At 43.0% G+C, this 19151-nt stretch overlaps 1 protein-coding gene across 8 annotated transcripts in view; it reads right to left on the reverse strand.

The window, feature by feature from the left end:
• Nucleotides 1-19151, reverse strand: part of LOC106570261 (receptor-type tyrosine-protein phosphatase U) — a 326028-nt gene that overhangs the window by 124562 nt on the left and 182315 nt on the right. For all 8 annotated transcript variants that reach the window (XM_014142386.3, XM_014142381.3, XM_014142384.3 and 5 more), the window contains exon 4: nucleotides 18553-18634. In XM_014142386.3, coding sequence (XP_013997861.1) covers nucleotides 18553-18634 — 82 coding nt within the window. The remainder of the gene's footprint in view (nucleotides 1-18552; nucleotides 18635-19151) is intronic.

Here is a 19151-nt window from a genome sequence, read left to right on the forward strand (position 1 = left end):
GTTGCTCACATGTGGTTATCTATAGGATTTCCGGGGTTTTCCCCGCATTCCCAGCATAAGGCGCTAGTAGATTCAGGCGCAGCTGGGAACTTTATTGATTGGTCCTTGGCCCATAGATTATGGATTCCTATTGTTCCCGTTGATGTTCCCTTCCCTGTACATGCCCTAGATAGTCGTCCTTTGGGGTCTGGGCTGATTAGGGAGGTCACAGCTCCCATTGCTATGGTAACGCAGGGGGGTCATGAGGAGAGGATTAGTCTCTTTCTGATTGACGCTCCTGCGTTTCCCGTTGTGTTGGGTCTTCCCTGGTTGGCTTCCCATGATCCTATTATTTCGTGGCAACAGAGGGTTCTCAAGGGATGGTCCTGTCAGTGTTCAGGGAGGTGTTTAGGTGTTTCCGTAGGTGCCACTATGGTGGAAAGTCCAAACCAGGTTTCCACCATGCACATTCCCCCCGAATATGCCGATTTGGACGGCTGGACAGCCGCCAGGTAGAGCTCCAGCTGGAGTAGGAACCCCTGGCACCCGGCAGCTGTTCCGTCATACGCTCCCGGGAGCGAGAGCCGAATCCTACTGGATACTGACAACGGATGGGTGGGTATGGGTGTATGATGAGGTGCTGGTGGTGGTGGAATAGCTGGGTTGACTCAATTACCACCCCATCGACCGGGGGATTGTGAGATAAATCTCCTGGAGGGCGCTGCACTTCCCAGGAGTCACGTGTATCCTCTGTCACAGGAGGAGACGGCGGCTATGGAGACATATGTCGCTGAATCTCTGGGACAGGGATACATTCGGCCCTCCATTTCACCTGTCTCCTCGAGTTTCTTTTTTGTGAAGAAGAAGGATGGAGGTTTACGCCCGTGCATTGACTATAGAGGTTTGAACCAGATCACGGTAAAATACAGTTACCCGCTGCCTCTTATCACCAGTATGATAGAGTCATTGCTCGGGGCGCCCTTCTTCACAAAATTGGACCTCAGGAGCGCATACAACCTGGTGCGTATCAAGGGAGGGGATGAGTGGAAGACGGCATTTAGCACCACTTCTGGGCACTATGAGTACCTCGTCATGCCGTATGGGTTAACCTGTTGGGTCTAGGGGGCAGCATTTGCACGTCTGGATAAAAAAAATGTACCCGATTTAATCTGGTTACTAATCCTACCCAGTAACTAGAATATGCATATACTTATTATATATGGATAGAAAACACTCTAAAGTTTCCAAAACTGTTTGAATGGTGTCTGTGAGTATAACAGAACTCATTTGGCAGGCAAAACCCTGAGACATTTTCTGACAGGAAGTGGATACCTGATGTGTTGTATTGACTTTAAACCTATCCCATTGAAAAACACAGGGGTTTAGGAATATTTTGGCACTTCCTATTGCTTCCACTAGATGTCACCAGCCTTTACAAAGTGTTTTGAGTCTTCTGGAGGGAGATCTGACCGAACAAGAGCCATGGAACGATGATGTCCCATTAGACACCTGGCGCGCTAGTTCATGTTGGGTACCCTCGTTCCAATACGTTATAAAAGAGTATGCATTCGTCCACCTTGAATATTATTCATGTTCTGGTTAAAAAAGGCCCTAATGATTTATGCTATACAACGTTTGACATGTTTGAACGAACGGAAATATATTTTTTCCCCTCGTTCATGACGAGAAGTCCGGCTGGCTTACATCATGTGCTAACGAGACGGAGATTTTTGGACATAAATGATGAGCTTTTTTGAACAAAACTACATTCGTTATGGACCTGTGATACCTGGAAGTGACATCTGATGAAGAGAATCAAAGGTAATGGATTATTTACATAGTATTTTCGATTTTAGATCTCCCCAACATGACGTCTAGTCTGTATCGCAACGCGTATTTTCCTGGGCGCAGTGCTCAGATTATTGCAAAGTGTGATTTCCCAGTAAGGTTATTTTTAAATCTGGCAAGTTGATTGCGTTCAAGAGATGTAAATCTATAATTCTTTAAATGACAATATAATATTTTACCAATGTTTTCTAATTTTAATTATTTAATTTGTGACGCTGACTTGACTGCCGGTTATTGGAGGGAAACGATTTCCTCAACATCAATGCCATAGTAAAACGCTGTTTTTGGATATAAATATGAACTTGATAGAACTAAAAATGCATGCATTGTCTAACATAATGTCCTAGGAGTGTCATCTGATGGAGATTGTAAAAGGTTAGTGCATCATTTTAGCTGGTTTTATGGTTTTGGTGACCCTGTCTTTGACTTGACAAAACATTACACACAACTCTTGTAAATGTACTGTCCTAACATACTCTAAATTTATGCTTTCGCCGTAAAACCTTTTTGAAATCGTAAACAGATTAAGGAGATGTTTATCTTTCAAATGGTGTAAAATAGTTGTATTTTTGAAAAATTTGAATTTTGACATTTATTTGGATTCAAATTTGCCGCTCTTGAAATGCACCTGCTGTTGATGGAGTGCACCACGGGTGGCACGCTAGCGTCCCACCTAGCCCCAAGAGGTTAATGAATGCTCCATCCGTTTTCCAATCATTTGTGGATGAGATCTTCAGGGACCAGCACGGGCGGGGTGTAGTGGTGTATATAGATGACATTCTAATATACTCCACTACCCGCACCGAGCATGTGTCCCTGGTGCGCAGGGTGCTTGGTCGACTGTTGGAGCATGACCTTTACGTCAAGGCGGAGAAATGTCTGTTCTTTCAACAGTCCGTCTCCTTCCTTGGGTACCGTTTGTCCGCGTCAGGGGTGGAGATGGAGACTGACCGCATTTCAGCCGTTTGTAATTGGCTGACTCCAACCACGGTAAAGGAGGTGCAGCGGTTTTTAGGGTTTGCCAACTACTACCGGAGGTTTATCCGGGGTTTTGGCCAGGTGGCGGCTCCCATTACCTCCTTACTGAAGGGGGGACCGGTGCGATTGCGGTGGTCGGCTGAGGCGGACAGAGCTTTTGGTAACCTGAAGGCTCTGTTTACCACGGCTCCAGTGCTGGCGCATCCTGATCCCTCCTTAGCATTCATAGTTGAGGTGGACGCATCCGAGGCTGGAATAGGGGCTGTGCTATCTCAGTGCTCGGGTAAGCCACCAAAACTCCGCCCCTGTGCTTTCTTTTCGAAGAAGCACAGCCCGGCAGAGCGAAACTATGATGTGGGGGATAGGGAGTTGTTAGCTGTTGTCGGGGCTCTGAAAGCGTGGAGACATTGGCTTGAGGGGGCTAGACACCCTTTCCTCATTTGGACTGACCACCGAAATCGGGAGTATATTCGGGCAGCGAGGAGACTGAACCCTCGCCAGGCTAGGTGGGCTATGTTTTTCACACGCTTTGTTTTCACTCTTTCCTACAAACCAGGTTCCCAGAACGACAAGGCAGACGCACTGTCCTGGCTGTATGATACAGAGGAGCGGTCCACAGAGCCCACTCCCATAATTCCAGCTTCATGCCTGGTGGCACCGGTGGTATGGGAGGTGGACGCGGACATCAAACGGGCGTCACGTGCAGAACCCACTCCCTCCCAGTGTCCCGTTTGACGCGTGTACGTGCCGTTTGATGTTCGCGATCGTTTGATCTGTTGGGCCCACACATCACCCTACTCTGGTCATCCTGGTATTCCGGCACTACGGGGTGCCTGAGGATATAGTGTCTGATCGGGGTCCCCAATTTACGTCTAGAGTCTGGAGGGCGTTTATGGAACGCCTGGGGGTCTCGGTCAGCCTTACCTCAGGGTTCCACCCCGAAAGTAATGGGCAGGTGGAAAGAGTCAACCAAGAGGTGGGTAGGTTTCTGCGGTCCTATTGCCAGGACCCCCCGGGAGAGTGGGCATTGTTTATCCCCTGGGCAGAGATGGCCCAAAATTCCCTACGCCACTCCTCCACTAACCTTACCCCTTTTCAGTGTGTGCTAGGGTATCAGCCGGTCCTGGCACCATGGCATCAGAGCCAGATCGAGGCTCCTGCGGTGGATGAATGGTTTCGGCACTCGGAGGAGACATGGAACGCGGCCCATGTACGTCTTCAACGAGCCATCAGGCGGCAAAAGGTGAGTGCCGACAGCCACCGCAGTGAGGCCCCGGTTTATGCACCGGGGGATCGGGTCTGTCTCTCGACCCGAAACCTGCCCCTTCACCTGCCCTGCCGGAAGCTGGGTCCGCGGTTTGTGGGGCCATTTAAAGTCCTGAGGAGATTGAACGAGGTTTGTTATAGGTTACAACTCCCCCCTGATTATCATATCCATGTGTCTCTCCTCAGGTCGGTGGTGGCTGGTCCGCTCCAGCAGTCGGAGGTGCGGGAGGTTCCTCTGCCCCCTCTGGACATCGAGGGGGCCCCGGCATATACAGTACGAGCCCTTATGGACTCTAGACGTCGGGTGGGGGGCCTTCAGTACCTCGTGGAGTGGGAGGGGTACGGCCCGGAGGAGCGAAGCTGGGTACCGGCGGAAGACATCCTGGACCCATCGTTAATCCAGGATTTTCACCGCTTCCGTCCGGATCGCCCTGCTCCCCGTCCTCCCGGGTCGTCCCCGAGGCCGGTGTCGGCGCGCGGCTCCAGGGGGGGTACTGTCACGACTCCCGCCGAAGTCGGCCCCTCTCCTTGTTCGGGCGGCGTTCGGCGGTCGACGTCACCGGCTTACTAGTTGCCACCGATCGATGTTTCACTGTTCGTTTGGTTTTGTCTTTATTGTGTACACCTGTTTTTGATTTCCCTAATTATGTTAATTTTAGTAAACACGTATTTGTTTACACTCATTCCATGTGTCCTGCGCCTGACTCCGACACTTCTTCTAACTAGTGCATTACAGTTATTGTGTGTTCTATCCCCTCCTAACAGTTCAGTTGCGCTCTTAGGCAACATTTCTCCCCTAGTAAAGACTGAAGGAGAATGTACACTGAAAAACATCATACAAAAGAAATTCCAAGAAAAACTCAATGTAGAGACTGTGGTGGTACTCCCGTTGTCTCCATAGCCTAGCTCTTCTACCGCCTCACTGTACCAAAGAGCTAGCTAGCTGTAATAACACCTTGTATTGTGTGCTTTGTGTTGCATAGAAATAGAAGAAGCTGGTTAGAACACACTAGTCAAGTAAAGAACCTGTAGATAATTATCTACAGTATCTGAAATCACCGAGATTTGACTTGATGGATTTACGCTGGCAAGAAAAAGTATGTGAACCCTTTGAAATTACCTGGATTGCTGGATAAATTGGTCATACAATTTGATCTGACCTTCATCTAAGTCACAACAATAGACAAACACAATCTGCTTAAACTAATAACACACAAACAAGTCTACATTTTCATGTCTTTATTGAACACAGTCTAAACATTCACAGTGCAGGGTGGGAAAAGTATGTGAACCCTTGGATTTAATAACTGGTTGACCCTCCTTTGGCAGCAATAACCTCAACCAAACCTTTTCTTTTGTTGCGAATCAGACCTGCATAATAGTCAGGAGGAATTTTGGACCATCCCCCTTTACAAAACTGTTTCAGTTCAACAATATTCTTGGGATGTCTGGTGTGAACTGCTCTCGAGGTCATGCCACAGCATCTCAATCGGGTTGAGGTCAGGACTCTGACTCGGCCACTCGAGAAGGCGTATTTTCTTCTGTTGAAGCCATTCTTGATATACTTCTGTGTTTTGGGTCGTTGTCCTGTTGCATCACCCAACTTCTGTTGAGCTTCAATTGTCGGACAGATAGCCTAACATTCTCCTACAAAATGTCTTGATAAACTTGGGAATTCATTTTTCCGTCGATGATAGCAAGCTGTCCAGGCCCTGAGGCAGCAAAGCAGCCCCAAACCATGCTGCTCCCTCCACCATACTTTACAGTTGGGATGAGGTTTTGATGTTGGTGTGCTGTGCATTTTTTCTCCACACATAGTGTTGTGTGTTCCTACCAAACAACTCAACTTTAGTTCCATCTGTCCACATAATAGTTTGCCAGTAGCGCTGTGGAAAATCCAGGTGCACATTTGCAAACTTCAGACGTGCAGCAATGTTTTTTTTGGACAGCGTTGGCTTCTTCCGTGGTGTCCTCCCATGAACACCATTCCTGTTTAGTGTTTTGCATATCGAAGACTAGTCAACAGAGATGTTAGCATGATCCAGAGATTTCTGTAAGTCTTTAGCTGACACTCTAGGATTCTTCTTAAAACCTGTTAGGGCTAGGGGGCAGTACTGACACGGCCGGATAAAAAACGTACCCGATTTAATCTGGTTACTACTCCTGCCCAGTAACTAGAATATGCATATAATTATTGGCTTTGGATAGAAAACACCCTAAAGTTTCTAAAACTGTTTGAGTGGTGTCTGTGAGTATAACAGAACTCATATGGCAGGCCAAAACCTGAGAAGATTCCATGCAGGAAGTGGCCTGTCTGACAAATTGTGTTTCATCTTGGCTCTTTTTATTGAAGACTGAGGATCTGTGCAATAACGTGACACTTCCTACGGCTCCCATAGGCCTCTGGCTGAAACACTTTATCGCTTTTGGCAAGTGGCCGATCAGAGTACTATGGGCTTAGGCGCGTGCCCGAGTCGACCGAATGCTTTATTTTCTTTCGTCTGTTTACCTAAACGCAGATTCCCGGTCGGAATATTATCGCTTTTATATGAGAAAAATGGCGTAAAAATTTATTTTAAACAGCGGTTGACATGCTTCGAAGTACAGTAATGGAATATTTCGAATTTTTTGGTCACGAATTGCGCCATGCTCGTCACCCTTATTTACCCTTTCGGATAGTGTCTTGAACGCACGAACAAAACGCCGCTGTTTGGATATAACTATGGATTATTTTGAACCAAACCAACATTTGTTATTGAAGTAGAAGTCCTGGGAGTGCATTCTGACGAAGACAGCAAAGGTAATAACATTTTTCTTATAGTAAATCTGACTTTGATGAGTGCTAAACTTGCTGGGTGTCTAAATAGCTAGCCCTGTGATGCCGGGCTATCTACTGAGAATATTGCAAAATGTGCTTTCACCGAAAAGCTATTTTAAAATCGGACATATCGAGTGCATAGAGGAGTTCTGTATCTATAATTCTTAAAATAATTGTTATGCTTTTTGTGAACGTTTATCGTGAGTAATTTAGTAAATTCACCGGCAGTGTTCGGTGGGAATGCTAGTCACATGCTAATGTAAAAAGCTGGTTTTTGATATAAATATGAACTTGATTGAACAAAACATGCATGTATTGTATAACATAATGTCCTAGGGTTGTCATCTGATGAAGATCATCAAAGGTTAGTGCTACATTTAGCTGTGGTTTGGGTTTATGTGACATTATATGCTAGCTTGAAAAATGGGTGTCTGATTATTTCTGGCTGGGTACTCTGCTGACATAATCTAATGTTTTGCTTTCGTTGTAAAGCCTTTTTGAAATCGGACAGTGTGGTTAGATTAACGAGAGTCTTATCTTTAAAATGGTGTAAAATAGTCATATGTTTGAAAAATTGAAGTTTTTGCATTTTTGAGGAATTTGAATAACGCGCCACGGGATTACACTGGCTGCAAGCGTCCCACCTAGCCCATAGAGGTTAACCTCATGGAGCATTCTGCACTGTGCTCTTGCAGTCATCTTTGCAGGACGGCCACTCCTTGGGAGAGTAGCAACAGTGCTGAACTTTCTCCATTTGTAGACAATTTGTCTTATCATGGAATGATGAACATCAAGGCTTTTAGAGATACTTTTGTAACCCTTTCCAGCTTTATGCAAGTCAACAATTCATAATCCTAGGTGTTCTGAGATCTCTTTTGTACGAGGCATGGTTCACATCAGGCAATGCTTCTTGTGAATAGCAAACTCAAATTTTCTGTGTTTTTTACAGGGCAAGGCAGCTCTAACCAACATCTCCAATCTCGTCTCATTGATTGGACTCCAGGTTAGCTGACTCCTGACTCCAATTAGCTTTAAGAAAAGTCATTAGCCTATGGGGTTCACATACTTTTTCCAACCTACACTGTGAATGTTTAAATTATGTATTCAATATAGACCTGAAAAATACAATAATGTGTGTGTTATTAGTTTAAGCACACTATGGTTGTCTATTGTTGTGACTTAGATGAAGATCAGATCAAATTTGATGACCAATTTATGCAGAAATCCAGGTAAATCTAAAGGGTTCATATACTTTTTCTTGCCACACACTTGTCAAACTAGAGTTCTTCTAAGATCCTCGAAGAACCTTAGGGTTCTTGGCAATGAAGAACAGCCCCAAAAGGTTCTTCAAAAGACTTGAGCAGGTGGGGTTCATTGATGGAACCCCCATTGTTGCTGGAGTTCTTCGGGGAACTTTGCAATTGCAACTGAAAACGCTCGTGCAGAGTTTGAATGTGACAACAGTTAAAAAGGTAAGTTGGGTTAATGTTTGGCTCTGAATATGTTTCGAAATAATTGATATAATAATATATAACACTAATGAATAACAAAGACAATTATGGTCTTCTGTGAATAGCTTCCATAACGTTACTATAGCTTTAGTTCAGAATAATTAACGTAAATATTAGAAAACAGGGTTTGACAGTTGGCGAGCTAACATCCTAACTACGCAGAACTAGGTTTGTATTATTTTCTGAACTATATTCTGCCCCATATATTGTATATCGTTTCCATAAAGCCAACATGACTTTACACTTATTAACGTTAGTTTCCAATCTAGAGCAGTTCTCACTTGTGTGAGAATGAACTAGCTAACGTTAGCTTTGTTGACGTTAGCTAGCTAACTAACTAACCAACTAACTAACTAGGGACGGAGACCTGTCCGGAAGAGATGTTACAACAATCTGAATCGTCAATGGAGTGCTTCCTCTTTATATAGCCTGCTACAGCATGCAATACTATTATGAATACTATTATGCCCTTCAGAATCCAAGCACAGTATTGCCACGCAGCAAAATGTTGGGTATAATCGTTCAAGTCAGCCTGATAAATATTGAACAATGTGTGTACAAAGATAGCTTGAAATGTGATATTAGGCCTATATGGCAGTACTTTTACTGTATGGCAGTACTGTATTGGCTAGTGCTTTCTCCAATATGTTCTTCTATTTTGCATTATGTCGATGTCATTTATCTTTCAATATTTATTTAATATATATTTTTTTTAAATGCTTGTAAGACTATTCTTTGACACATTTTCTCTTCCTTTGAAATTCTTATAGGACAGAACCTGGACACAATGGAATTGGGATCAAGAAGAATATGTTGTAGGACAGCTGCATTTGAAATGTACATTTAACCTACATAGCAGTCAATACAAACTGGAATGTATTAGCATAGAAATGTGTGAAAATTGTATTTTCAGATCTCCTCAGAAATGAATGAAGTCTATGGAATGCATATAGACAAAAAGATAATTAAAGGACTAACAGAGGTAAAGAGACGAGGCAGGGGTGAGGACATCATCCTGCTATTTTCAAAGTCCCTGATGGACAATACAGAAGAGGTATTTGCTCTTATTCCTTCCCTTTCTCTAATGTATAAAGCTACAGTTGAACATTTGTTATGTTCTTTGTTAATTGTACATGTATTAGTCTTTTCTTACTTTTCACCGCTCCCCACTCCTTTATTGCACATCAGCGGAAATCCATTTCACCATGAAATCAAGCTGGCCTTTGATGGGGAGAACATCCACGGCCTAGAGGACGTCCTCATGGGACTTGGGGCTCTGCTAGGGCTGTATTTTTTTATTTTCAGTTAAATTTCCCAAAAATGTCAGAAAAACACTTATGTTCTTAAGTTGCTGTGTTCTGGGGATAAGAGAAGTTGGGGTGGTCATAAAGATGGCAAACTTCCTAACCTAACTAAGTGGTTGTTGGACAAGTGGTTGTTGGACACACACACACTAAAGCAAAACAATCTGTATTTAGCATCAAGTCTACAATATTGTTAGTTTACCTATGATTCATTTTGAATGTATGTTGTTTTTATTGTACATCATTTAAAAAAAAAAATTATGTAATGAAAAGCACTATACAAAGTAAATGTATAATTTATTATGGTCTGACATGTCTGCAGAAATCTTGCAATTTTGTAATGTGTTTTGTTTGGTAAATTGTTTTGTAAATATTAATTCACATTTGTGGTGCCACTAAATAAACAATGAATTATTTAAATCAATATCGTCAATATTGTTATTATTATAAAAATATTTCTTTATAATGGAGGGAGGGAGGTAAAAAAAATGAACCCCAAAAGGTTCTTTGAGGAACCATTATAAGGAGTTCTTCGAAGAACTTATACGGGTTCCCCCACAGTTTCAATTTGAAGAACCCCTAAAGGATACTCCAGGAACCTTTACTTTTTAGAGTGCACTGTAACTAACCTGTACGAGGCCCTATCAAACTTCTTTGAAAGGCTACAATAATCTCAGTGGGTTCTGCCTCAGCTATACAATGGGGAAAAACTCCATAGTGGTCCTAATTGTCATCCTTCTATAAAAGCCGGCTATTACATACCTGCAGTCTGCTCTGCTTTAGCCTTAACCCTTCCCTTATGTTGTGGGACAAGTTTTTCATCACAAAAATAGTATTGAATGTATTTTTTTCACCATGACCCTTCATCTAGTCCTCAAGGTAGGGGTAATAACCTTGAAAATTAAATTTAAAAAATACTCTGTACTTGACCATGTACTTGACTTGCAATTTGACCTTGACCTTTGTTCTAAAGACAATGGTCTTCTGTTCGGTAAAGGTCAAACTATGACTATCACAAGGGATGCAAGTATGTTTTCCCTGTGATGTTCAGAGGCCGAGGGACAGTGATCTGGAGGTTGGCTATAAATGAGCTAAAAATGTCATAAATGTCATAAAATGTCATAATTTGATTGATTTATGACTCCTGTATCAAACATTTGACTTTACATTTTTCTCAGTTGGGTCTATCAACTCAGCAAAAACAGCATATAAAATAGGACATCCTCAGCTACTGGAAATACATTGTGGGAGGTTAAAATAATGTATTTATGATTTTGCTGTACTTACTGTACTGGGTCAAATTCACCCAGAACATCATCTGTGTATAACGTTTTGGAATGTAAGGGAAGGGTTAAGGCACTTGGGTTATTGCCTACTTGAGATGTTAGATTCAACTTAGTGAAAAGCGTTTTAAATCGTTTTATACTATTCTGTCTGGCTAATGCATTACAGTTACGAAATCATTGAAATACACCCATAATATCTTTCAAAATGTTTCCAGTGATTTACCTTGAGTTGATGTTAGGTCTGTACTATGGCAACAATGGTATTCTCTGGTGAGCTTGTAAGTACAGTAGGAACTCAAGAGGAAAAGGCAGTCAGGGTGAAACACTAGTAGCAAAGAAACAAAGTGGTACTCTTTCAGTGGGGAATGACTTTAAAATAACAGACTGTATTATGACGGTCATTTCCTGAACAAAAAAGAGAGCAAGAGAGAAGATGGGAAAAGAGGAGGAGAGGAAGAGAGAGACACTCCTCCGTACACATGACACTCCTATCATGAGTCTCCATGGAAACGGAGACTCTTTTTTTCTCTTTGGCTCCAATAAGCTCAGGGAGGGACGAGCTGCAGCTAAATTTATTTCTGCACGTAGTTGGTAGTCTTTCAGCAAACACACACACAATCCCAGCCTTGGCCCTAATGTCTAATGCAAAATCCATATAGTTTCATGGGCATATGTTAAACCTTTAAAACACACCAAGGAGTAAGAACGGTGAGTAAGGTTTCACACCACATAATGGCCCCTATCTGTTTAGTAGGTTATTATTCAGGTAAGTCACATTCTTATATCCAAAGGAAAACTTCAATTTGACAGCGATTTCATTTGACCGTAACACATGTTTGGAATAATGAGGGTGACTCTGGAGAAAATAACAGAAATGTCAAGCGTGTTGTAATGTGAATATAAGAGAGACTCGATTTGTATCTCCTGCGGGCCAAACAAGTTATTTCCGCTGCCTTAGGGGGCATCGTGCCAGCTTGGAGTGTGTGTGTGTTTAAGAGGTTCCGTGGAGGGCCAGGCAGTCGCAGCATCTGCTAATGAGATTGTTGATTATTTAATAGGGACGGCGGGGGCCAGGGAGGTGCCATCTGCATCAGGGCCAAGAGACATACCCGTCATACACACACATTATTCACACACATAGGGCCCTGGCATCCACTCCAAATCAGCAAGGGGTCCAATATCACATGGAAATGCGGACTTTCAGGTGACAGAGGCTAAGTGTTAAAAGTTTAAGATGAGTTGAGCTTATCTCTGGTTGTTTTGAAGAGGGTCAGAGAGAGAGAGAGAGAGAGAGAGAAAGAGACAAAAAAACTGGCTGTTTTCTTCTTTTTTTTTTTTTACAGGCGGTAAAAGCTGTCTGAATTTCATGAGCTCATAAACGCCCTCCATTATCATACATTAACATTTCCTCCCGGCCTGCAGTTTCTGCTTTTCACTGAGGATTATCCCTTTACAGAGAGCCAAGACAGGGGCCATCTTGGCTCGAGACCAACCGCTAGCGTTCATTACGGATCTGGCTGGCTTAATGTTCCCTAAAGTCTACAGGGGTCAGTGGTTGTCAGTGGAAACTGACATGGTCTCAGTACCACTCCTATACACTCTGTCACACATTGTCAGCACAGCTGAGGGCTCTCTGTCTGTATGTCTGCAAACCAAATTGCACCCTACAGTGGTTCTTCCTTTAAAAGTTGTGTCGTACTGCAGCACAGCTTGTGGGCTCCCGCAGAATTCTATGGCACATTATTTAAGTTTCAGCTATTGTTGCCATTAATGCTAGTTAGCACTAGTTTGACCACCAGAGGGCATATTTGAAAAGCATTTGACTGTTTTTAATATTGGCTGTACTAGATCATTTAAAACCTTTTTTTGTAAGAACATAGTATATGGCATTGATTTTAAGAAATGTAGCTTAATTAATTTGATTAATATTATGGTGATTCTATTCCAAGAAAAACCTCAGGGTTTCCGTTAGGAAAATATGGCTCTGTACAATGTGACCGGTCAAGTGACTGCAAGTGAAGAGCAAAAATAATCCTAACATTTCCACACCCTAATTGTAGGGTAACCAATACCCAAATGGAGATTCAGTGAAAATAAAATTTGAATTGTTTTATCAAGACCAGTCCCCATGCTTGTCTCAGAGCAGCGCGAAACAGTGCTGAAATAGTTGACCACGCACGGGTAGGCTATTGCTTCAAATCCTATTATAACAATTGGATGACTTTAGGTGTTCGAGCAAGCAACAATTTGTTGCCTTCATTAGCCTACTTTATTCCAATATTTATGTCATTCAGTGATATTTATTCACATAATAATTCATTATGGATCCATCCAGATAATGGTTAGAAAACAATGCATTTGGTGGACTCGGTAGTTCAAGAAGAGTTATATTTACCAAATAGACTAAAGTAAAAAATAATAATAAAAAGTAACACAATAAGAATAACGAGGCTATTTGCAGGGGGTACCGGTACTGAGTCAGTGCGCAGGGGTACAGGTTACTTGTGGTAATTTGTACATGTAGGTAGGGGTAAAGTGACCATGCATAGATAATAAACAACGAGTAGCAGCAGTGTACAAAAGGGAGGGGGAGGGGGGTAGAAGCAGTTGTTCAGTTGTTCTGCTAATAGCCCTTGTGAAAAACAAGTGTTTAAAAACATGTTATCTAATATCTAAGGGGCTTTTATATCACTATAATAATCGTTGGGTAACAGATCGGCTCTCGGAACTCATTAAGAAGTGGCTTCTATCTTCAATATAATCATTAATTCAAAAGGTTAAACCCTAAGGTTTTAGGCCTGCAGTAGGTTATAGTAATCCATGCCTTCTGGGAATGTTAAAAAGTCCAAAAGTTATGGGTGGAGTTAGAATTTTGTCTGTCAGAAGTATTAAAATCAACCAATGTCAGTCTTTAAATGTTTTAATTGTCCACACTTTTTAAAGTGTGTGTGGGCGATGGGGGGAGAATGCATTTGACTGTTTTTAATATTGTCCGTCAACCAAAAACACAGCATCTACAGTGGTAGAAATATGTTACTAATTGATTTTTTTTTTTTTAATATAATTTCAAAATGCATATGTTTATTAGGCTACTGTGCAGTGTCTTTAAATACAATGTCCCCCCTACCCTCTTTGGCAAGAGTCTATTGTCCTGCTAATAGCCCATCATGGGTGGATGGCTTCTTTTGTATTCCAATGTATTGAATGAATGTATTAATTGCAGTCATTTACCATTCTCAGGGTGGAAACATTGTTTGCAGAGTTCACAATCTCATTACAGTCCTAACCCTTCACAACTATTTTGCTAATCTATATGGCACAGCTTGATAAAGGTTTCAATTTCTAAAATGTTTTGATCAATTAGCATATTTTAGTTTAACCACAATATTTGTTGTATTATTTGTTCTGTCTTTTCTGGTGGATTAAACTGAAATTGCAACCAACTTTCTATGGCTTGTTTAAAAAAATGACGATATTTTGGAGATTGTTTCATTTTCAAATTTCCGAAAGTGAGCGGTTGTAATCTGAATAAAGGGAAAAAGGCCATTCTTTAACATGGGGTGAGACAATAGGCCCTTTTAATTTGGTCTGGCTTACCATTCCAAATAAAATTTCATATTTTTGCTCATATAATTTAAACAGGTTGCTAGGTGTTGGCAAAACCATAAGCAAATAGATCAACTCTGATAAGACTAAAGAGTTAATCAGGGTAGTTTTTCCACAAATAGACAGGCATTTTCATCAAGGACGTTGTTTGCAGTGTCCACAAACAGGAGATGAGTTTCAGAGCTCACAGATGTGCCTGGCATGGATTGTGACTCCATCTCGTTCCTCGCCCTCTTCAACGCATCCTTCTCCGCCTGACTCTCTCTTTTTTTCTCTCACACATACAGTAACCAGCTATTAAACTATCCTTTTGGAAAGGTTGAAGATTCTATTGTCCTGCTAATGGACCATCCTGGAAACGTTGTTTCCAGAATTCACAGCCTGCTACGCTTGTGAAAAACAAAATTTCTACAGCTGTCCATCACCACTGTAACTAAAAACACTGAATATTTAAGGGGCATTAATATAATTATAATGCAGGGTTAATAAAAATAAAAATAATCGTTGGATAACAGAATGGAACTCATTAAGAGGTGGCTTCTATCTTCAATATAATCATTAATTCAGAAGGTTAAACCCATAGGTTTAAGGCCTGCAGTAGGTTATAATAAAAGGAAAATTGAATGTGTCAACTCATAAACCATGTGCCATGGAATCGGTACATCGAAAATTTCTTCCCAAATATTTTTGCAATCTATATGGCACAGCTGTACATTTTTTGGTCCTTAAATGAAACTGGTTATAAACTCAGCAAAAAAAGAAACGTCCTCTCACTGTCAACTGCGTTTATTTTCAGCAAACTTAACATGTGTAAATATTTGTATGAACATAACAAGATTCAACAACTGAGACATAAACTGAAGAAGTTCCATAGACATGTGACTAACAGAAATGGAATATTGTGTCCCTGAACAAAGGGGGGGGTCAAAATCAAAAGTAACAGTGTGGCCACCAGCTGCATTAAGTGCTGCAGTGCATCTCCTCCTCATGAACTGCACCAGATTTGCCAGTTCTTGCTGTGCGATGTTACCCCACTCTTCCACCAAGGCACCTGCAAGTTCCCGGACATTTCTGGGGGGAATGGCCCTAGCCCTCACCCTCCGATCCAACAGGTCCCAGACGTGCTCAATGGGATTGAGATCCGGGCTCTTCGCTGGTCATGGCAGAAGACTGACATTCCTGTCTTGCAGGAAATCACGCACAGAATGAGCAGTATGGCTGGTGGCATTGTCATGCTGGAGGGTCATGTCAGAATGAGCCTGCAGGAAGGGTACCACATGAGGGAAGAGGATTTCCCTGTAACGCACAGCGTTGAGATTGCCTGCAATGACAACAAGCTCAGTCCAATGATGCTGTGACACACCGCCCCAGACCATGACGGACCCTCCACCTCCAAATAGATACCGCTCCAGAGTACAGTTCTCAGTGTAACGCTCATTCCTTCGACGATAAACGGGAATCCAACCATCACCCCTGGTGAGACAAAACCACGACTTGTCAGTGAAGAGCACTTTTTGCCAGTTCTGTCTGGTCCAGCGACGGTGGGTTTGTGCCCGGGACGTTGTTGTCGGTGATGTCTGGTGAGGACCTGCCTTACAACTGGCCTACAAGCCCTAAGAGTGCAGCCTCTCTCAGCCTATTGCGGACAGTCTGAGCACTGATGGAGGGATTGTGCGTTCCTGGTGTAACTCGGGCAGTTGTTGTTGCCATCCTGTACCTGTCCCACAGGTGTGATGTTCGGATCTACCAATCCTGTGCAGGTGTTGTTACACGTGGACTACCACTGCGAGGACGATCAGCTGTTCATCCTGTCTCCCTGTTGTGCTGTCTCACAGAACGGACATTGCAATTTATTGCCCTGGCCACATTTGCAGTCCTCATGCATCCTTGCGGCATGCCTAAGGCACGTTCACGCAGATGAAAAGGGATCCTGGGCATCTTTCTTTTGGTGTTTTTCAGAGTCAGTAGAAAGGCCCCTTTAGTGTCCTAAGTTTTCATACCTGTGACCTTAATTGCATACTGTCTGTAAGCTGTTAGTGTCTTAATGACCGTTCCACAGGTGCATGTTCATTTATTGCATGGTTCATTTCAAGCATGGGAAACAGTGTTTAAACCCTTTACAATGAAGATCTGTGAAGTTATTTGGATTTTTGTGAATTATCTTTGAAAGACAGGGTCCTGAAAATGGGAAATATCTTTTTTTTTTTTTGTTCATTTTTATTTATCACAATTTTCTTTAACCAATTTTGGTCTTCAACGCATTGCCGACAGACAAGTTACTTTTTCCCCCTTCCACATGATAAAGGTTCCAATTGCTAAAGTTTTTTTTAATCAATTAGTATATTTGAGTTTAACCACAATATTTGTTGTGTTATTTGTTTTGTCTTTTCTGGGGGATTAAACTGAAATTGAAACCAACTTTCTATGGCTTGTTTAAAAAATAACGATATTTTGGAGATGATTTCGTATTCAAATAACCGAAAGCGAGCGGTTGTAATCTGAATAAAGGGAAAAAGGCAATTTTTGAACATGGGTTGAGACATTGTTACTAATTTGTAAATAAAGCCAGTTTGTTATTTAGAATGATTTATTTCTGTTTTTAGAGGGAGAGAAACCAAAAGCACACCATGCCTATTTTTCGAAAATCATCAGTCCACATGTTAAGTGTAATTCCCCCATTGTATCTACCCAAGTTCTCTCTTAACTCCAAGACCACCGACAGTTTTTTGTTGTTGTTGCCTGATGCAGGACTCTAGTGCCAGAGAAGAGAGACTCTCAGACTGAAAACACCTCCATTCATTCACTAAGCCTGCTTTCCTGTAGAGGTAATAGTTATGGGGACAGCAGGTGAGTGTCTGAGGAGAATGATGGCCAGGTAGCCTGTAGAGGCATATGCATGTATGTAGGGAGGGGCTGCACTGAAGGAGGGAGGTTTTACTGGGGAAATATCCCAAAGGAACACAATGATGTGTCAGACTGCTGTGAGTGCTGCTGTGGGAGAGACAGAGGGTCCGCTATAAAGGCATTTAGTCAGGTTTAGAGAAGGAAGGGGGTTGACGGGGGTGGGGGGTTACACTAAGGGAGGGGGGTTAGCTAAAATGGGGAAATCTCTCAGAGCGTCACCATGTGTTATTATGGTCCAGCTAGAGACGTCAGACTACTGCTGCTCTCGTCACGCCTTTGTGGAGAGGAAGAAAAACAACATGCGACGAGAGGCCCTTCACCTGCTGCCCGCTGTTTTCTTGGAACAGTGTGTGTGTGTGTGTGTGTGTGCGCGCGTGTGTGTGTGTGTGTGTGTGTGTGTGTGTGTGTGTGTGTGTGTGTGTGTGTGTGTGTGTGTGTGTGTGTGTGTGTGTGTGTGTGTGTGTGTGTGTGTGTGTGTGTGTGTGTGTGTGTGTGTGTGTGTTTCCAGGATCAGTATATTAGCTCTGGGAGAATGGGCTCGTCTTGGTGACAGGGAGAGCGGAGCGACTAGCCGAGCAGTCAGGAAGATAAAGGTCACCAGCTCGCTGTCTGGTCGACCGGGACAAAAGGAGCGGCACTGTGCGGCGATGAACCATGGGAAATCAGACAGGTGTCCACATGCCAAAAGCCTCTCAGAACCGTCTCTGGCTTTGAGAGCAGTGCCTTCGCCACCGCTGATTACTGTACAGGCCTCTGTCTGTCCGTCTGTCCGTCCACCCACGCACCCATCACAGTCCTGAGACTTGGTCTGTCTGTCCACCTCCTAGCGCCCAGACACATATTGTCCCATTTCTATGTAAAAGGTCACTACCTCTGTTCTGAAATACATTGGTACATTAGTACTTTGGTGCCTTGATGCATTGATACGGTGCGTAGTTGATAGATTGGTATAGTGGTGCGCTGGGTTTGGTTTGTTGGTGTGTTGGGGCGATGTTCTCTGGGCTGATGGACAATGGGACGTTGGTGCTGTAGTGTGGTGGGTAGCTACTTACAGCAGGGGTAGTTGAGCAGCAGGATGTCGTCAATGGCAATGTAGCCTCGCCGTTCTGCCGAGACGGATGCTTCAAACACCACCTGAGGACAGACAACAGAGAGATGAGAGGAGAACAGGACAGACAATTGAGAGATGAGAGGAGAATGGCACAGACAATGGAGAGATGAGGAGGAGGGAAGAAAGGATTCCACATTACGCAACACAGAGAGAGAAAGGACTGGAGGCAGAGAGAGTGAAGTCCTAATCAAACAGCTTGTCTTTGAATCCACGGAGGCCTGTCTGGTGGCAAATCCCACTACTCAAACATCCATAGTTTAGCATAGCCTCGTTTCACACAGTCATCTCTCCCTCTCTCCCTCCCACTCTTTCAAACAAACATCTTTCTCTCTCTTCATCAGAGAACACACACAGAACATGGGACCCACAGGAGTCATTGAGCGCTGCCCAAATCTCTACTCACTCATCTAAATGAATCCAGCGTCATGCAGAGAAACCAAAGTGAATCCCAGATCCCTCCCACAGGGAACCAAAGGGAATCTGGACCACTGAAAAATCATTACTGCCACAATAACCCATATCGTTTACTGAGGGACAGTT

Source organism: Salmo salar, chromosome 14 (genome assembly GCF_965601325.2).
Source record: "Salmo salar chromosome 14, fSalSal1, whole genome shotgun sequence".
Taxonomy (NCBI): domain Eukaryota; kingdom Metazoa; phylum Chordata; class Actinopteri; order Salmoniformes; family Salmonidae; genus Salmo; species Salmo salar.